The sequence below is a fragment of the Apodemus sylvaticus genome, chromosome 5, assembly GCF_947179515.1.
Source record: "Apodemus sylvaticus chromosome 5, mApoSyl1.1, whole genome shotgun sequence".
Classification (NCBI taxonomy): domain Eukaryota; kingdom Metazoa; phylum Chordata; class Mammalia; order Rodentia; family Muridae; genus Apodemus; species Apodemus sylvaticus.
Window position 1 is genome coordinate 114,325,589 of NC_067476.1, and position 20,505 is coordinate 114,346,093.

At 52.3% G+C, this 20,505-nt stretch overlaps 1 protein-coding gene across 1 annotated transcript; it reads right to left on the reverse strand.

Moving 5' to 3' along the window:
• Positions 1-224: 224 nt before the first annotated feature.
• Positions 225-17,967, reverse strand: Adra1d (adrenoceptor alpha 1D). Its single transcript, XM_052183684.1, has 2 exons — positions 16,097-17,967; positions 225-1,519 (listed from the first exon to the last, which is right to left on the reverse strand). Exons 1-2 carry the CDS (start codon positions 17,187-17,189, stop codon positions 924-926), a joined length of 1,689 nt encoding a protein of 562 aa, XP_052039644.1. The 5' UTR covers positions 17,190-17,967; the 3' UTR covers positions 225-923.
• Positions 17,968-20,505: the final 2,538 nt, after the last annotated feature.

Genomic DNA, 20,505 nt, shown 5'->3' on the forward strand with positions numbered 1-20,505 from the left:
ATGTGACTTTCAAAAGCCAGTGAAACTCTGAAGTCCTCTAGTTTTGCTAAAAGATCCAAAGGACAGTAGTGACCCCATAGATGAAGGAGAGAACCAGCTCCCAAAATATGTTTCTGAGCTGTGTCCCTCCTTACACAAACCAGTAAGGCGAACATAGACTGTCCTGTGATGGTCTAAGGATTTCAGAAGAAGGAGGCTCCACATGAATTACAGGCCAAAGATGGACAGTTTGCACAGTCTGAACAAAATATAAGTACTCTTACCAATAAATAGGTTTCAAAACGATAAATAAAGTTCTCCCCTGTTGGCAGCCTGGAATCCCAGGGAGACGTGATGGGCACAGACAGGCACAACGAACTATGTACACAGTGTAAACAGTAAGGTCCGGGCGGGGGGATGGTGAGGGGTTCATACAGTTAGGAGTGTGGGGAGGGGGGCAGTGGACCCAGGGCGGGCGGGAAAACAAGATTTGTATGGCTGGCACGCCACCTTAGCTTGCTGTATGGCAGGTCGTATGGTAGGTCCATTGACGTCCTCCAGGTGGCAGTAAGGAGTAGAAACTGTCCACGGATCTTTTCCCTGGGAGCAGCAAAATAAGGATTTGTACCTCTTCTCCCCAAGGGGAGTAGCCAAACCTGAAGTCTTCTGCCTAGACATCAGGAGCTGACGAAACAGTTTCTTAGACTGGATGAGAAAGACGAATCCTGAAGCCCCTCCCTTTCAGGAAAAACTCTGGACAACTATGTCCAGCAGGCGGCACCGTAACCCCCCACCTTCGGAGTGCTCCGACCCCAGGTTCAGCTCCGGTTGCTCTGGGGTGAGATGGAGCAGCCACCCTGGTCAGAGTCTTGGATCCGAAGGCAGCATCCCACAAAGCACCCCACCCCTGGCCCAAGCACCCTCCCCAGCCTGAGTTTTGGTCCTTAAATGTCAGTCTCCCGGAGGTTGCTGTAGTCGCCCGGCTCATAAGCCTGGCAGATGACGGCTTCTGGCCCATCTTGGGGAACATTTAGGGACACTGCTTCTACCTCCGAGCGCAGGGCGCACGCAGTCTCCACGCGCCGCGCGCCCCCAGAGCGGATCTTATGGGACAGGCTGGACACCTTCGCACGCAGCTGGGTCGTGGGTCTCTGTAGCGGCCCGAGCAGCCTCCACTCCCGGAGGGCAGAGGCTGGCTTTCGACGGCCGGAGACCGAAGCCTGCGTCTCCGTTGTATCTGCGGAGCCCGGGCCCGGGTGTGCAGTGAGGGCTAGGGGGGCCCCGGGAGGTGCAACGCGAGGGCTGGAGGCGCAGTCGGAGCGCGGGTCGCCGGTCGAGGCTCGCCAGTGGTGGCCGTAGACTCGCCAGAGGCGGCGGCGGCGGCGGCGACACTGGCAGCGCAGGAGGCGGAGGAAGGCGCGCTTGAACTCTCGACTGGAGCAGGGGTAGATGAGCGGGTTCACACAGCTATTGAAGTAGCCCAGCCAGAAGATGACCTTGAAGACGCCTTCTGATGGTTTCAGCTGCGGGAACAGAGAGCCTGCAGGGAACAGAGACCAGGTTAACTGATGGGGTTTGGAGGGAGGTAGACAAACGACTGCTGCCGACCTCGGAAGCTGAGTCACGTGTTATCAGGGGGGCGGGAGTGTCTCTGTGAACATAGATGGGAAGAGGCAACAAATCCCAACCAAAAAGAGACCAAACCACATGCAGCCGGCTTCGTATAGAAACGGGGCTGCGTGTGCTCTCAGCTCGAAAGTGGAAGCAATGTTCCTAAACGGTCCCCAAGATGGGGCAAAGGCTGGCATCTGCCAGGCTTATGAGCCGGGCGACTACAGCAACCTTCGGGAGCCTGACAGAAACCAGCTGCACCTGTCTTTGCTGTGGAGCCTAGTTCCTGCCCTGTGTGGAGGTCTCTCTGCTGAGGGCAGTCTCTAGAGGACAGCAGCAGGTATTGTTCTTTAAGACGTTGATGTGGAAGCACAATTCTGTGACAAGTCTCATGTAAAAATATTCTGACAACCTTTTCCAGCAAAATGAGTTCATTTTATGGCATGCTGTTTCTGCCTAAGCACAGAAAGGGCAAGGCTTGCTCAGTACTGTGGAGGGGTCATGAAGCGTGGTGGTGGCTCTGGGTGACAGTGTGACTGCTGATAGGGCACAGGGCTGACCATAGGCTCAGTGACAGCTTCCAACCATCTCAGACCCAGGCAGGACAGGACAGGCACGGAGTCCGTGGCTGTCCTGTAGGATGAAGTCACCACATCTCATCTAGGCTCCATCATGGAGGACCTTGAATGAATGAAGGCATCTCTTTCTTTCTCTGGGGAGTTAGGAGCCCTGGGTATTCTTAAGCGGGTGAGAGACACAGGCCAGAATTAAGCATCAAGAGCACAATGCCTGTGGCTGTCAAAATGTAGCCCTGTAGGGCTGTCCCGGGGAAAGTGTTGAGGAAAAGCTGGGATAGTTTTAGGTGGGGGAACAGAACACCAGACAAGTACAAACGAACACTAATAACCTTGTTTTCCACAAACATCTCCATTAGTATCCCCAATATGGACCCCAAGGAAGCCATCCTCAGGGAAAGGGGACTGAGTGCAAAGATACAGTCCAGCGGCCACCTTCTCACCTGCCTCATCCTCAGCAAAAGCTTCTTCATTGTAGACAGAGCCTGTAGAATCTGAGAGCCAGGTGTGGCATTGGTTGACAAATTATGACATTTTCTCTCTGTCCCTGTTTCCCCAAATAAGGCAGAGGCCCTTGCATCGCACCTACTACCCATGTGGAGAAACAGTTCCTGACGCTGAGAGATGGCGGAAGGAGAGGTCAGCACCCACCACACAGCCCAGCCTTTCAAAACTTGCTTACGCTGCCCTTGGGCCTACTTGGCCACTGAAAGTCTCACTTTCTTTTTCTGTGAACTGGAGACAATAATGCCTCTCTGGATGGGATTCATAAATTTCAGGGCTCAGTGCTTAGCAGGATTTTAATCTAAATGTGTTGGGCTAGAGGTATATAGATTAGTACTAGAGAACTCATACAGCGTTTGAAAGGCCCAGGTTCAATTCCTAGGACAGCAAGCAAACCAACCGACCAAACAACCCACCTACCCACTTACCCACCCCTAGTATCTACTTACCCCTCCCCTGATCTGTGGCTTTTCAGAAAGGTACCACAGACTTGGGAAAGGACCTACCGTCTATATCTAGAGAGTGGTCAGAAACAGTAGCTGAAATACAGTGGGGTTATGGGTACCAGAGCTCAGTAAGGCTTATTTCCCCCTGGAGAAGAGTTAGGCAATCCCTGGAAAATGCCTGAAGGACCCTGCCCTGCATGAAGATCACCCTCAAGAATAGCATCCCTCAATGGCTGTGAAGTCAGGCCAAATGCCTGTACCATTTTGACTCAGATCACCTTTTCTGTTTATCTGTGGCTGACATATCAGTGGGCTCTGTTGTCCAGTGGTTGTTGCCAGCCTTGTTTTATTCAGATCTGTGGACGGCATGTCATGTTTTGATGCTGTCCCCATGTTACTGCAAACATTGATACTTTAACTTATATACAACTGACTTGTGCAGAGTCTCTCTGGAACGGGGAATTTCTCACACATGAAGGGGCTGGGATTCAAAGGCAGCCTTCCAGTCCCAGCAGTGGCCTTCTGCTTCCCTTGAGGTCTGACTTACTTTGAGTTCTCTCTGAAGCAACCTCTGAGACAAATTTGTCCAAGTGCAAACCTTTAGCCTGGGAGGGAAATACCTTGGGTAGTTGCTGACACAGGGAGAGGTATGCTGGTAAGTCAGTTGCTAATGTAGGAAACTGAGGCTTAACCCCAAAGGCGCTCTCTGGGATTTCCCACTAGTGGAGAGGGATGTGGGTACCTAATAATCATTCTCACCAGGCTTCAGCTGATTTCCCCACTCTCTGCCTGCTTCATGGATGGATGGCAGGAACAAGTAAGTAATGGGAGCCTGTGGGTAAGAGATGCAGGCAGGCACTTAGAAGTGGGCCTGTGCAGCCAGGTGTGGTGGTGCACGCCTGTAATCCCAGCACTTGGGAGGCAGAGGCAGGCGGATTTCTGAGTTTGAGGCCAGCCTGGTCTACAGAGTGAGTTCCAGGACAGCCAGGGCTACACAGAGAAACCCTGTCTCAAAAAAACCAAAAAAAAAAAAAAAAAAAAAAAGAAGGAGGAGGAGGAAGAGGAGGAGAAGGAGGAAGAGGAGGAGAAGGGAGGAGGGAGGAGGGGGAGGAGGAGGAGGAGGAGGAGGAGGAGGAGGAGGAGAAGAAGCAGCAGCAGCAGAAGAAGAAGAAGAAGAAGAAGAAGGAGAAGGAGAAGGAGAAGGAGAAGGAGAAGGAGAAGGAGAAGGAGAAGGAGAAGGAGAAGGAGAAGGAGAAGGAGAAGGAGAAGGAGAAGGAGAAGGAGAAGGAGAAGGAGAAGGAGAAGGAGAAGGAGAAGAAGAAGAAGAAGAAGAAGAAGAAGCAGCAGAAGAAGCAGCAGAAGCAGAAGAAGAAGTGGGCCTGTGTAAATTGGAAGGGTGAGGGAGGGGAGATGGGTGAGTCCCACAGCCTCAGCCACAAACATTCTTACTCTCTTTCTCACCACTGTGTGCAGACATACTGCTTAGAAAACCCAGACGTCTTTGCTGCAGGTGGCAGCTTCCACGGGGAGCAGGTTCTGGGAGACATTTCTTGTTGTGGTCCCAGGTGGCTGGGATGGACCATGTCATCTGCCTGGAGTGCTCTAGCTCCACCTCCCTGTTCTCCTCCCCCCTCTCCATGCCTTCTCTGCAGCTCACATACCTTGCAAGGATCTTGGGTCTTGTAGGTACATTCTTCCCTGTTTCATGATATGTGGGAGGTGTACCAAGACTCCTGATGGGCACTTGCCGGGACAGTGCCGCAGGGGCATCAGTGAACCAATCTTTCTTGGCCATTACCATGGCCCCAGAGACAGCTGGTGGGCTCATCAGCTGCTTTACCTGCCCAGCCCCCTTCAGGGCATCAGCTCTGTTACCAGTGCTGTGGAAGCTTGGTCCTCATTGCATATGAGGTGGGACAATGTGTAATGGGTGGGACCTAGTGGGAGGGAGGGAGGTTGTGGTGGCTTCATTCTCATGAACAGCTTAATGCTGTCTGGTGGGAGTGGGCCAGGACTTGTAAGACTGGGATAATTCTCACGGCACTGGGATATAAAGCAAGACCACTCCACATACCTGTTCCTTCTCTACCCAGCCATTCCCTTCTGCTTCTCTTCCACACTGTGATGCTCCTCCCATAGGCCCTTCCTAGATACTGATGATGATGTTGTCTTGGCTTCCTAGCTATCAGAAGTGAGAGGCAAATAAATCTCTTTTCTTTATAAGGTGGTTAATCTCAACTGTTTTGTTATAGCAACCCGGTACAGACTAAGGCTATGAAAGTCTCGGTGGGCATATGGGAGTCTTGGGGCCGAGGCTACCACTCTCAGTACTAGGACACCCTCCTCCTTGGCTCTAGCGGGCTCACTCTCCTGTCCTGAGCATCGTCCTCTGATTTCTTATGGGCACAAAGTCCAGCTGGGCAACTTGCTTTAGAAGTTGTTTTGATCAAGGAGGCTGCTGTGTGCGGCCCAGCTGTAGCCTCTCCCTTTCTCCAGTCCCCCAGTGCCACAGCCCTGTTCTTGCACTCTGCGGTGTGTGCCTTTGCATGGGCTATGTGGTCATTCTGATCTCTCTGATGGCCTACTTTTGCTTGTTTTAGGGTTGTGCATGGTTGTTCCTGATGCTCTTCTTACACACCTGGCAGTGTGTAAGAAGTGACAGCTTCCATGGGGTGCCTTCCACCTGCTTCACGTTTAGACACAAGGTCTAGCCCCTCACCCACACCCCTGTGCAGTTTCCACCCAGCTGGCTTGGTTGCACCCACCTGCCTTCCCACAAGTCCCGGATGAGGGTTGTTAGTTTTCTGGAAGGTGTGGTCCCCCAGTTCATGCAGCTACTGAGAGGTGGTGGAACCTTTAAGAAGTAGGGACTAACCAGAGGATTTAGGTCACTGGGGGTGTGTTTGACTCCTCTTCTGTTTTTCAGCCACTCACTGCTGCCATGACATGCTGTCCCACCCCCTGCCCCTCCCCCCAAAGGATGGGTCAGCCAATCAGGCTGCAGCCTCCAAAGTAATGACCCAATAAGAAAGCTCTCCCCTTTCCAGTTAGCTGTCTCAGGATTTGTCATGGAGCCTGCAACGCTAACACAGATGTCTAGCTTACTGTCCTGCATCGTGGACACAGCTGGTCCTATAAGCATCTGTCTGTATGGTCAGCAGGTAATCGTGCTGGCTGGTGCAGCCTGGCACACACTGGGCCAATGAAGGCAGGGGCTCCTTTTAACCTGGTTTATTTCCAGCTAGTGTTTTCTCTCAAGGAGCAGAAAGGCAGGCTGAGGAGGAGCTCCTGGGATCTGGGGTAAGAGAGACAGACAGAGAGAGAGAGAGAGAGAGAGAGAGAGAGAGAGAGAGAGAGAAGCAAATAGGCCAAGCCCTGGGGAGGGTGGGCAGCTCTAAGGCCAAGGGGCAGGCTCTGTGATTAACAATCTCTTCTGGCATCCCCAGAAAGGAGCCTGTCCTTGGCAGGTTGTCAGAATTCACAGCCAGCCCTGAGCATAAGTTACAGCCAGCCACGAACTCTCGGGCTGTGTCCCCCACCCACCGCGTTTGCACTCCTCCATTACTGACCCCTGTTGAGAGCATGCTAGTCCTCTGGCTGAGAGAACCAAGGTGGTAAAAACCTGCCATCTTCTGATACCCATGTCTCCTCCCACCAACAGGGCCAGGAGAGAAGGAACACAAACCCAGGATGCCCTCTATCTCCCAGCTGGTCATTCAGTGGCTCTTAACACTGGTACTCCCAGTCCCTCCTCCTCAAAAGACTCTGGACTTCTGTCCCTTAGAGCCAGACAAATGTCTCTGATAAAGTACTTGACCTGAGGACCTGGGAGAGAGACACGTTAAGGAGGGAGCTTTCATCTTTGGGAAGCAAATTCTGGGTAAAGGAAAGAGCACGAGCAAAGGTCCTGAGGCAGCAAGAATACCACATAGTGTGGAGAAAAGATCCAAGACGTTCAGATGGCTCAGAGGAGAGGGCGGGAAGGGGAAGAATGGAAAGAAGCACTTGAAAATAATCATGGAGGACTGTCAGGAAGAGGTGGCCTAGGTAAGATCTGGACCCCATAGCGATCAAGAGGACACAGAAGGGCATATTGAGGACACTGAGGTGAAGGGTCACTGGCAGAATCTTCTTGTTTGAGATAGATTAGGAATGGGACACATGGTCTTCAGGGCTCCAAGATTGGCGGCTTCAAGACTGTTGGGCTCTCCAGAGCTGGCAGAGAACCTTGGCCTTGGCCTCTGTTATGGGCTGAGGGACATAGGACGTGGTAGGGCAGCTCTCAGAGTTCACAATGCACGGAGCCCAGGCTCTGTGTCTGGCCTCCTGTGGGCATGTGCCCGTCTCTTCTCACCCCCTGACTATCCCTTTACACCCCCACTCTGGTCCTGTTCTTCCCTTACTGGTCTCCCCTGCTCCAATCTGACACCTCATACATGTCGAGTGACAGGTCTGCAGGTGTCTCCTGTGGTCCCTGTGCTCATCGAAGCTGCACTGGTTCTAAGAAGAAACCTCTCCGGACAACACTGAGAGTGCTCCTGGGTTTGTGCAGGATAGAAACGTCTGCCTAGGACAGAAGGTTCCTCCTGGAAGTGGTCACCACGGGCTGGCGTCCCAGGATTGAGCAACCTGTACACTGCCCAAGCAGAGGGCCAACATCCATTCTGTTTCATCACTGGCAAAGTGGGGGAGGCAAATCTTCCACTACCCAGGGCTTAACTCAAGAACTATGGGGTTTCAGCTTTGGTCTGTCAGAGCCCAGGCTACCCAAGAAAAAGCTGTGCTCTGTGAGCATGCTCAGATCTTCCTCATGACCAGCAGCTAGTGCAGAAGGACATCTGGCACCGAGCCTGGGGGACCTGTGCAGGTTGAGGGTCTGGGTGATGTTTAAAGCTGAAAATATGGCTACAGACTGACATTTTACCCTGGCCCAACCCAGTCTCTCATTCAGGCAAGAAGTGACAAGGACTCTGGGGCTGAAGTGCCTGGGTTCCAATGCTAGATCTTACACCATGGGGACTGGGAGCTTTGGTCACCTTATTCAGCCTCCCTGTCAATTTACTCATACGCACAGCAGCATGGACTTCGTGACACTGGTAGGAGGGTCAGCTCCTGCTCGGAAGGTCGACAGTAATCAGCATAGAGGACGCAATGATATTTGGCTGATTTGTTTGGGCAGGGCGGTGGGAATGGGAAACTGAGTCAGACTGAAGAGAGGGATGCTCAGGGGGTAGAGTGGGGTAGAAGAAGAAGTGAGGCTGATGCTCAGGCTGTGGGCACCAGGGGCTGCGAGATGCCACTGGCTGTGTGGGAAGATGGTAAACAGCAGGTTCAGGGGGTGGAAAGGTGAGCCCGGGAGAGCAGTGTCAGGGGGTGGGAGTGCAGATGGAATGAGGGCCCCGGGATGTCCAGACCTTTCATGGCTGTTGCAATTAAGCCAGATTGGCATAGAGCAGTCACAAGGGTCCCAGCAGGGGCTGAGAATCAGGGTGATGTGGTGGTGGACACTACAGAACTCACGCAAGGAGGAGGGACCAGAGCTGTTTCCGAGACTGCAGAAGGTCAGCTGACATCTTTTCCCTAGATCCCCTAGGGAGACAGCCCTGCCAGGACCTTGATTTGAGGACTTTTGACCTTCAACCCCAAAGATGATTCATTGTCTTAAGCCTCTAAACCAAAGGCTATTTGTTACAGCGAGACAGGAAATTCATATGGTCTGAAGGCCTGGAATGTGGACCTGGAGTTAAATGGGGATCAGAAGGGGAAGAAGGACCTCCTGAGGAGGCTGAGGGTACCACCAGAGAAGTGTGCATGCAGGGTAAGATGGGGGATGCTGAGGGTCCAAGAGGCACGGCTGACACAAGAGGACAGAATGAAAGGGCTTGAGAGCACCCTGGAGTGTGACTACTGGGTCGCCACTGGTCAGTGACAAAGGCAGATGTGTGCCTTGGGGGAGAGAAGCCAGCCCTGAGTGGGCTGAGACATGCTGGCCGGAGGAGAGAGGAGGAGGAGGAGGAGGAGGAGGAGGAGGAGGAGGAGGAGGAGGAGGAGGAGGAGGAGGAGGAATATCAGAATATTCTTCAGGAAGTGACAAGGGATATTTTACAAGTAGCTATTAGGGAGGAAAGATACCAGTGAGACGGTAGAGCAAAGGAAGGTGGGGGTGGGGGTGGGGTGGGGGTGGGTGGGGGTGGGGTGCAGTTGTAGGTAGATCTATGTGCTGCATGTATGAAGGGAGATGGAAGATACAGAAGGCTGGCAGAAACTGGTAGAAGCAGATCGAATAGAAAGGAAAGAACTTAAGAGAATTAGAGCTGAAGGGAACCTGCAACGGCTCCTGAGGACACCCTAAGGCTGTCCCCGGGCAGAGAGCTATGTAGAGTTGAGAACTCTTGGCATGCTCAGCTAAATGGTTTGCACTTGCTCTTAAAGCTGACTGTTCCACTCTCAAGAATCTTATAACCCGGGTGTTGGTGTTTTCCAGTAACACAATGACTGGCCAGGGTGAGGATATTTACACCACAGGAATGGGCAGATGCTACAAACCAGTCTCACCCCAGAGCCAACGAGAATGCATCCATCAGTCTACCTGGAAGAAGGGTGGGCCTGGTTCTGGATTTGAGACTCACAGGAACTAGTTAAAGGTGCTCGGAGCAAAGGAAGTGCTCAGTCACGGGATTGGCTGGCTCTCAGGATTGGGAGGCACAGTTAGAGACAGGGAGGCTAGAGCTGGGCTGAGGCTGAGCTCAACTCGAGGAGAGCCAAGGATGGAGGACAGAGCACGTGTACTCAGACACAGAGAGCCACTGTGGCGGATGAACGAACAGGCGGAGCAAGGCGGGGCGCAGGGTCTCCAACACCGCCCTGGAATGCCAGAGGAGAGGGAAAGTCAGTCTAGTCTGGAGGGTGAGTTGCCATCATAGACCAGACTCAGCGCAATGGTGCCACACTTAGGACTAGACCAAGAATGAGAGCAGGGGAGACAGTTTGTGACCCTAATATTTAGGTATGGTAAGTTTTTGGGGTTCCTAAAAGTATTGTATTTCTTAGCTCTGTCCTGAACCTGGACCTGGACCAGAGCTGATGGCTTCTCAAAGGTTTCTGAAGACAATTTGTGGTCAAGAACACACCATCACACAGCAGCATAGATGCCCCTCTCCCCGACTCCTGGCACTACCACAGCACTAGAAAACGTCTTGAATACCAGAGAATGGATATCTCTTCTGGGACCTCAGTTTCTCAACAGGAGCTGTTAATGCTTCAGTCTGGTAAGATGACAGGTGCTAGAGACCAGCTGTACCACACTGTCCCCTGTAGTTAATAATATTGTGGGCACACTTACGATTTTAGTATGAAACAAACAACAAATACCACAATACCCCAATAAAATGAAGTGAAATGAAATAAACCACGGGGCCGTTCTGTGCCCTCCAGAGCCTTGGAATGCAGTATATGCAAAGACACGGGCTCCGTCGCTTCCCTAAGCTGCATAGATGTGCTGAGCACCTACTCTGCTAAGGCGCTACACAGACATAGGCCAGGTTTTTGGATTTGCCTGCACTAATGTAAGCATACACACCTTAAATATATAACATGGTGACGACACTTGCATCTGTCCCTGAGCAAGATACATTTTCAGCACCACAGAAGGTTCTAGCATTTGCTTCCAGGTGACACTGTCCCCATTCCACACAACCACTATCCAGATTTTTTTTTTAAAAAATTGCCACTCTGGTTGGATTTTGCCTGTTTTGGAATGTCTTACACACAGAATCATATAGTACACACTATGTTCCCGATCTGGCTAACTCTGCCTAGTAGACTGTCCATAAAATTTACTTGTTATTTTTCCTTGCTGTATAGTAGTCAAGCCTATGAATACATTGTTTATTTCTCCATTTTCCTATTTGGGCTTCATCTCTGGATCTGTTTTCTCACAGACTGCCCATTCCAGGTCTGTCAAGCCTGGGTTTCCCACCAACACCGCCACTCTTTTGTGCCTCTCAGGTAAGATTCCTCAGCCCTCACACGGGTGCACAATGAATGTTGACAGCATAGTCTGAGGGTCAGAGATGTTCTCTGAACCATGGAGACAGGCTATGAAAGAGAGGCCCAGTTATGGCTCCCAGATGGCGGAATGGGCTCATGGGTTTGGATGGACGGTGTGAACCTATGCCAAAGCCTCCGAAGCTGCCCTGGGTTGTGGTGTTGAGAGGCTAAGCAATAAGGGCTCAGGGGTGTGATTCAGGGGTGGAGCACATCTCTTAGGGTTCAGTCCTCATCACTGCAAAATATAAAGCAGCTGCAGAAGCCAGTGATGCTTGGTCAAAAACCAGAGAGACAGAAATGAAAAACTAGGATCTGTCAGTGCCATCGGAAGGCCAGAGGTGAGACTGGGCCCTGTCTGTGAAGGTTTCCAGGCCAGCTATACTTCTGGGCCTCACTGAGGGGCAGTTGCCATATAGATCACAGAACCTTGAGGACTCTGAGGACACGTGTGACCTTCAAAGGCTTCCTGAAGATAACAGATGCTCTAGCAACTGCGTGCTTGTGAGGGGCCAGGGTCTCTGTTCCCGGGCTCCCTTTGGCATAATGGGCAAATAGGAGAGGCTGCTTTACATCTAACCAAACACTTAGCCTAGATGGCTAGGAGTGAACAGACCCATGCACCACATGTCCCATGGACAGCAGCTCTGATCAGGCGGTACTTCGGCCCTGGCAGCGTACCCCTATGCTAGCCACCCTCCATTTTGAAGCTTTTCAGAGAAGTCCGAGGTAGTGGTTCTGACTACTACCCTGGCCCCCACATACCAAAGTAACCAGTGTCCATTTATATGGTTTCTTATGATGCTCTTCGTGGCATCTAGCTCTGTGCCAGCTTGCTTAGGACCAGAGGAAGTGCGTCTATCCTCGGCAGAGCTGTCAAGAGCTCTTTTTTTTTTTCCATACAGGCTATGTCTGTAGTCTTTCCAGTCTGACTTGGAATGCTTCTGAGAGTGATCAGGAAGCACTACCCAGTTCAGCTCTGTCCTGTGGGGGTGCTGCCATGCTTGGAACAGACGCGCAGCAAGAAGGCAGACAGGCCTGTGGCCCATTCACCAGGGCAAGGGCTGCCGGTGTGCACACACAGCAGTGGCACCGGAAGCTCCCTTCCTGTGCTGCCTGGAGCTGTATGTAGTACCAGACAGGTGGCACCTAAGGCACCTATATGCCTCCCTCTGAGGAATATATGCCCCATGCTTAATCCTCATGAAGAGAGTGAGGTGGACATAAATGACATAATAAGATGACCCATCACTCATCTGGGACCTTTATGATTTTGTGAGCCTGGCAATTGTCCAGGAGGCCTCACAATTCAGTACACCTGTTGTTGTTGGTCCCTCTTTGCAGGATATTTGCTTGACCAATAAATAGCACATTGCTCTTTTTTGGAGGGGACAAGGTCTCACTAAGCAGACTGCTTCCGTGTCCTCAGTGCTCTGGTTACATCTGCTACAACCTGCATGGTGGGGTGGGGCTGGTAGGTGACAGTCTACAGCTCTCTGTTCCAGCATCCTCTGGGATTTCAGACTTTCCCCTCAAGCTCTAGTTACCCCACATCTATTGCCTCTGCTCACCAGCTACATCTGCATTGCTGATGGGTCTCCTGAACATGAATGGCGTGGGTGGGAGCACTGTGGGCTGCCAGTGGCTCCCGGGTAGTGGCCGTGTGGTTGTTTCACTTCTATAGCCATGGCCTTTGTAAACACACATTGTGCTTCCCCAATGCCTCTGCCTGGTACTTGCTACAACTGGCACACTCACGGGGACCTGAAGGACTTCCCACCTGTATAGCTGGACCCTTTCCTCATGCAGTTGTCTTTCTTGACTTCCTTTTGGTTCCTTCTAAATAGTGCTCCCTGACTTCCATCCTGCTCCTGCTAGCTTCCTGGGAGACTATACCCCATGCTCCTGTAAGTACCCTCATCCCATATCTCTCTGCCCAAATCCCCTAAAGCCTTTATCCTAGCACCTCCAAGGTAAGACACATTGGCCCCCTGAAGGCCATATTCCCCACAGTGTCACAGCTTAGCATGCTTGTTCAAGGGCACATCTTCCCTCATAAGCCTTGGGCATGTCCATGCTTCCTGGCCCCCTTCCTGACTCAACAAGCCTCCAGGCCACTGTCTCCCATAGCAGCCTCTGCCCTCCCCTTTGCCCTCCAAACTACATAGGGCAGAGTGGATATTCTGCTTCTTTGCTTGGCATCTGTCCTGTTTGCTCATTGTTGCCAACTCTTCAGGATTAAGCTCTGCCAGGAGTTTGAGTTGGCATCACATCCTAAAACATACAACTTAATAGCTTTGCATATTCAAACATCTATGCAATCCCCTCTTGGTGCCAGATATAGACATCTTTAAGGCTCCTATAGCAAGTGGGAGGAGCAACAGAGACACAGGGACAGGGAAAGAGCAGTGTGTGCCAACAAGGGGTAAGAGTCATGGAGATTGAGAGATGATTTCCTGGAAGATGGGAACATGTGATCTCAGAAAACAGTAGCAGTCTTTTGCTATGTTGATTTTAGCCATGAAAGATGAGAACAACCTAATATTCAGGATGAGACTGGATCCACACACCATGCACTACTTTCAAAGGTACTAATAATGGCCCCACACAGCACGACTCTCAAGGACATAATGTTGGATGGAAAACACAGACTGAAGAATGAGATGCACAGTGGGTACCATTGGTACAGATTCCGAAGACACTCAGAACAGTGCTGTGGTTCAAAGTGAATGCAGATGCCTGTGGTCTGAGCATCGGTGCATGCACGGGAGTGGAAAATGCCAGCATCCCTCTCTGGGGAGGTAGAAGAGGAACGGGGTACTGAATCCAGCTGTCATCTAGTCTGTGAAAGCAGCAAGGAGAGGGGATAGAAGGTAGATATGGCCAGGTCGGCACATGCTCAGTGTGGGTGACCACAGGCCCATGGGCGCTTATTATATTAGTTTCTCCTTATTTGTGCTTTATTCTGTAACAGGAAAAAAAAATTAAAAGAATGCAAGGAAAATGTAAAAAAAAAAAATGGTAGGTGATATTTTCTACCAGGCTGAGCATTCCCTGTAGGGACTGGGGTGAGCTAAGACACACACAGGTAGGGGAATAAGGTGCTTTTGAACAGGTTCCAAAAGGCAAGGCCGGGGCGGGGCCGTGGGGATGGCCTTGGAGGGAGAGGGGGAGGGAGAGCACGCACAAAGGTCACTGCGACATTGCTCCCCTCTTCCAACCTCATTGCTTTGACATTCTCCAGTCCCAGAGCAGACACTGGCTGGGTGATTTTTAAGGGGTGTGTGTGTGTGGGGGGGATTTATTCCTTCTCCTGAGCTTGGAGGGTCGGTGTATGACGTTCACGTATGCCTCAGTTACATTCACGCATAACACTTTACTGGCTCTCAGACCAAGTGTCGAGGTCAGGGTAATCGCCACCATCACTATCCTCACTTAAAGATGAAGAAACAGAGGACAGCGTCTTCATAGCTGGTGAGAGACAGAGTTGGGGTTTGGACTCCAGCTGCCTGACACCAGGGCCTGTGCCCCAGTGAAGAACAGTACAGCTCCTCATATGCCAGGCACCCTTCTGGGTGCTCTGGGTTCAGTGAGGATAGAGTTGAAAGGAAAAGCTGGAAAGCCAGCGAGGGTGTGAAACACAAGCCAAGGGGCATTTAAGCAGAGACCCACAGGCTGGGATTTAGGTAAGAGGTTTGGGGCCAGTCCAGACTGAGATAATCAAAGACCAGAGATAGGCAACAGGCTTGGCAAGGAACTAACCCACTGAGGGGCAGGGCAGGGCAGAGAGAGGCAGCCCTTCCTGGAATAGCCCCTTTCAGATGGGGAGGACATCTGTTGGGGATTCCTGCAGTTCCCGCCCGTGGTCCTACTGTAAATACTAATAGTGACCTATTTCAGTGCGGACAATAATAAACTTGAAGGCTACCTTCTGTAGCCTATGGAAGGCAATTTGGATGTCATTCTCAAATAGTATGACACCATCTAGGGACTTGTAGAAGGGTGACACAACTGAGTTATGATATACAAAAGTCATTGTGACTGCTCTCTCTCTCTCTCTCTCTCTCTCTCTCTCTCTCTCTCTCTCTCTCTCTGTGTGTGTGTGTGTGTGTGTGTGTGTGTGTGTGTGTGTGTGTAGAGACTTGCAGGGGATCAGGAGGAGGCCATTGTTTCTTCCCTGACTTAGTCTCACAGGTTCAAGCAGCCAGAGGGGGGAAAGGGCAGGGAGGTTGCAGCCAGGAGCAAAGTGACTCAGAGCAAAGAGCCTTAGACCTGCTGCTCCTTTCTGAGGCTCAGGGGCCGGGAAGAATCCCCTGAGAACAGCTGCACCTCCCCCAGGACTGCAGGGGCCCTTGTAAGGGAACTAGTTCACTCTGTAAATGACTATAAACAATAGTAATTGTCCACTTGACAGACCTCCCCTCTTGTCCTTCCCACCCCTACAGTCCCCTCCTCCAAGCCCTTCAAGAGAAGATTTCAGAAGGGAAAACCCACAGGGCTCTCCCAGATACCAGTGGGGCCAACTGAAGGGATGCGTACTGGAGAGAGCAGCACTTCTGCTGTCTGCTGAGGTACAAGGTGGCTGGCTGGCTTGGGTCTGCTGCCAGTGAATGAGTGAATGCAGGTGGGCACAATGTATCTGTTTCCAGAGATGGGTATATATGGGGATCACACACACTGCAGATCACAAAATACAGGTTGATGTTTGCACAAATTTCCAAGGAACTAAAGCAAGACCTAGGCTTGTAATGGCTACAAAGTACAGAAGCCTGTAAAAGGAAAAAAACACATCAGTATCGAGAACCACTTGACTCTCTCTAAAGCACTAAGCGACCAGGAAGTTGATAAACTTCCATAGTTAGGTTGTGGGTCATCTAAGCCTTCCAGGAAGGGACTGGCCAGAGGGGAAGGGTCTAAAGTGAGGCAATCACTCACCCAGAGGCAGGACGAAGAAGAAGGGGAACCAGCACAGGACGAAGACACCCACGACGATGGCCAACGTCTTGGCAGCCTTTTTCTCGCGGGAAAACTTGAGCAGCCTTACAGAAAGCGAACTGCGCAAGGTGTGGCCTTTGCTACTCTGTGTGCCCGGATTTCCTTTGGCGCTAGTGGCTGCACCTCGACAGTGGATCCTCAGAACCACCTCGGAGGCCTTGCCCGGTTCCCTCTTGATGCCCGCCTCGAGACTGCGCGTGGTGCTGCGCGCGACCACATACACGCGGCAGTACATGACCAGGATCACTGCCATGGGAAGGTAGAAGGAGCATACGGAAGAGAAGATGGCATAGCCCACCTCCTCGGTGATGCCGCAGAAACGCTCATCCGGGGGCACTGGCTCCTTCCAACCGAGTAGCGGCCCCACAGATACCACCAGGGCCACCGCCCAAAGCAGAGCCAGAATGGCAGCGGCCTTGCGCTCTGTCATAATGGCTGGGTACTTGAGCGAGTGGCGCACACCCACGTAGCGGTCCACAGAGATGGTGCAGAGGCTAAGGATGGAGGCAGTGCAGCACAGCACGTCCACCGCGGCCCATATGTCGCAGAAGGTCCGGCCGAAGGCCCAGAAGCCCAGAACCTCCATAGTGGCTGAGAAGGGCAACACAGCTGCACTCAGTAGCAGGTCAGCCACCGCCAGGTTCACGATGAAATAGTTGGTGACCGTCTGCAAGTGGCGATTGCAGGCCACCGAGAGGATGACGAGCAGATTGCCCGCCACAGCGGTGAGGATGAAGGCCGCCAGGAAGACACCCACTCCCACGCCCTGCGCACTCACCACTAGCCCCCCGACGGCCGCCGAGCCATTCACCTCGCCGCTTGCCGCGGCTCCCGGTTCTGCCGTGGAGCTCTGGTTGTCCTCGCCGCTGCCCGTTCCCACCACAGCGCCGCCGCCTGTGGCACCCGGCACGCCGCCCACCGCCGGACCCTCGGGGCCAACCGTGCCAGCTCCGCCGCCCGCGCCGGAGCCCCCAGAGCTACTGCTCGACCGGGGTCCTTCGAAAGTGACGCTCAGGATGTCGCGGAAAGTCATCTCACGGAGCAGCCGTCGGGGCCCGAGCCCAGGCACAGGGCGAGCAAGTGGCGGAGAGGGAGCCCGCGGGCATCGCCGCAGCGCCCGAGCCAGCCCCCGCGCGCCGGTCCCGTCGGTCCTGCCCAAGTTCCCGCGGCAGAGGGGCCGCAGGGGAGCGGTGGTGCAGGGAGAGCGCAGTGGAGGCCACCGGGCCGTGAAGGTCCCCACGGGAACGTTGGCGTGAGGTAACGGGCCCTGGCGGTGGCTGCGGAGTCACAAGGAAAGAAGGGCCGGGCGTGCTCCCTGCTCCCCTCTCCAAGCGCGTCCGGGCGAGCGGCAGCTCCGGGAGCGGCAGTGCAGGCGGTGGCCACTGCGGCGCTGGGGACTCTGCGCGGGGGCGGGACGGAGGAGGGGCGGCCGGGAGGGAGGAGGGGGCGGCCGGCGCGAGCGCAAGCTGCGGGCCAGCGAAGGGGCTCCGTGCGTCCAGCGGCGGCAGGGGTCCTCGCCGGTGCTCACGACCCGTGCTCAGGACCGTCCTCTGCCCTAGCGGTCCCCTTGTCCTCCTCTCCTCAGCTCTCCTGCACCCCGGCCTTTGCCCCAGCGCGTCTCGCTGCCTCCCTTCCCCTCTCTAGACTTGCGGTCACTCTCAGCTTGCCCTTGCCCTAGCTGAGTGTAAGAGGTGCGATTCCCCGGGGCTCCGGGCTCCCAGCTTCTGCCACCAGAGAGCAGCAAGAGCCCAGGATTTGTGGGTTCAGGGCTGGATGGTAAAATGCTGCTTCTTGAAATAATCTAGATGTTGTCTGATGCCCCTCCTCATTTCTCTAGGGGGACTGGCCAGCTCAGAATCTCAAAACCCGCTAGCTATGATGCTATGGTGGCATGGAGACAGCCCTGAAGGGGTCAAGATGCTTGGGCAGGGGTTGAAGATGGGCGTGACTGGCGTGAGACCAGATGGTGTGGCCACAGCCCTAGGACCTTGCCCAAACTCTGAATAATACCAACTTTGGCCCTGCTACTTTACTCTGCATCAGAGGTCGGAATAAATCTTCCTGTTGCTACTCGAAGTACTCAGGACTCCATCTAGGCAGAAAAGATCAAGTTCTGGAGAGGGTGGGAAAGGTTACTGCAGGGGGTGGGGGTGGGGTGGGTGTGGGTGGAGCAGAGTAGTTTGTAGTTTGCCTCCACCATCCAGGGTCCACCCTTATTGGCCATGGGACCTCCTTGTGCCTTGGTTACAAGTGAGAGTAAGACTCACTGTGTTAGCAGTGCCACCAAAGTAGTACCCACAGTTTTCAGAAGAGTGGAGAATAGTAGGGTGCTGCCAGAACATGAAGAACAGAGGGGAGAGGGGGCAGAAGCAGGGTCCCAAGGGAAAGAGAGGGAGGGAAGAGGAGCCTTCCATTGACTAATGACCGATAGGGAGAGAAACAGGATCGTTTTGTGGGGTTGTGGGGGCTGGAACCTGTGCACACTCACATATGCACTTAAATGTTTGAGTGTGTTTGAAGGGTTGAAGGTTGAGGACCTTGCACACACAAGGCAAGCACTTTACCATGTAGCCAATCCGTGGCCAAGTCAAGCGTGTTAACACTCCCTGAAGGAAGCATCTACAGATGAAGAGAGTGGGACAGTTGCAGACCTATCTGGGATGTTTCTGAAGTCTGAATTCCTGGGCCGAGGAGCTTGGTGAAGGAATGATCTAGCCATTTTGGGAGAGCAAGTTCCCCTGGACAGTGTCTACTTGTATGCAAGACTAAAGCACAAATCTCATTTTGGGTACAAATGCCTCTGATATTTGTGTGTAACCCAGGTAAACCGCAGGGCCATGTGGCTCAGTCTCAGAGAAGCACCCACTTTTAAAAAACAAGCACCTCATCATGCTTTCTGGAACGACCTCCTGTGACCCTCCCTGCCCCTGGGGATGGTCAATCAGTATCGGTCTATGAGGCGAAATGGAGCAAAGAGGGCAGACCGGGCTTGGAAGCTCTCTGAGTATGTCTGTAATGAAGACGCACAGGGGCCAACTTCGGGGAGACATCAATTTTACTTGGGGTGATTCAAGGGCTGTATAGTTTTGGGTTAACAGGTTGGGAATATCTAGGGTGCAAAGGTCATTGGCTGAAGGCTTAAGGTACCAAGAAGCCTCGTTGGCATGGGGAGACTTGGTTTATGGAAGCGAGGCCATAGAGATGCTGAATGATGTTGTGAAAATGTCCCGTGTATGGCCTTGGCACCTGGTTTATTCCTTGTTACAGATGGTGGGATCATAGCAACAATGAAAGCCTCAACTGTGGTGTGACATGATCGCTCCTCTTCTCCCACCCTGCCAACCATTCACTGAACTCTGTCCACAAGAGCTGAGCAGGACTTTCAGAAAACCAGCATCTTAGGGAAGTGTTGGCTGGAAAGTTCTCTGGAGCAGGAGCCCAAGGACAGAGGCAGGAGTTCTGTACTGCACTATTAAGATGGAAGACTAAGTTCATGTTATGTCAGAAGTAGACATGTTGGTCTTTCTATATGCCAGGACTTATTAATCAGTAAAATCACAAACTCTGTTAGTTTAATTGACTGAAATTTGCTGAATAATGCTGATTTTGCTTGATAACTGGCTATTGTCAGTCACTGGTTCTCTCTCCCTCTGTCTCTGTCTGTCTGTCTCTCTCTCTCTCTCTCTCTCCTCTGTGTGTGTGTGTGTGCGCGCGCGCACATGTGTATATGTGTGTGTGTTGTATGTGTGTGCAAACATATGGGTATATATGTAAGTAGGCCAGAGATTGACATTGGGATGACTTTATTAACAGCTTCTCTATTTTATTTATTTTAAAATTGTTTTATTAAATGTATTTTAATCTTATGTATATGAGTATTTTGCTATGGGTTTTGTATATTGGGCACTGGTATTCAGTGCCCAGAGAGGTCAGTAGAGGGTATTGGATGTCTTGGAATTGGAGTTACTGATGGCTGTGGGCCAACATGTGGGTGCTGAAAATCAAACCAGTGCTCTTAACTGCAGATCGATCCATCTCTCCAGCCTCCACTTTAAGTTTTGAGACAGGGTCTCTCACTGAGCCTGGAGCCTGCTGATTATCTAGACTAGCTGACCAGCTCCAAAATACACATGTTCCTGCTACTCCATGGCTAGGGTCTCAGGACGCACCACTATACCTGATTTTATGAAAGTACTGGAGATCCAAACCCAAGCCCTCATGTGCTATATCTTCAGCCCCAAATCACTGGTTGCTTGACTCCAATCTTAATTACTACTATTAATTCTCAGGTCCCATTTTTGCATTTTATATAATTATGCTACAGAATGTCTACGAAAGGGTTAAAGAGG

Excerpts from the sequence above, each read along its gene's own strand:
- Adra1d (XM_052183684.1), bottom strand. The coding sequence starts at position 17,189 with ATGACTTTCCGCGACATCCTGAGCGTCACTTTCGAAGGACCCCGGTCG. Across the intron at positions 1,520-16,096 it reads CTTCTTCGTCCTGCCTCTGG|GCTCTCTGTTCCCGCAGCTG; the intron begins GTGAGTGATTGC and ends TGTTCCCTGCAG.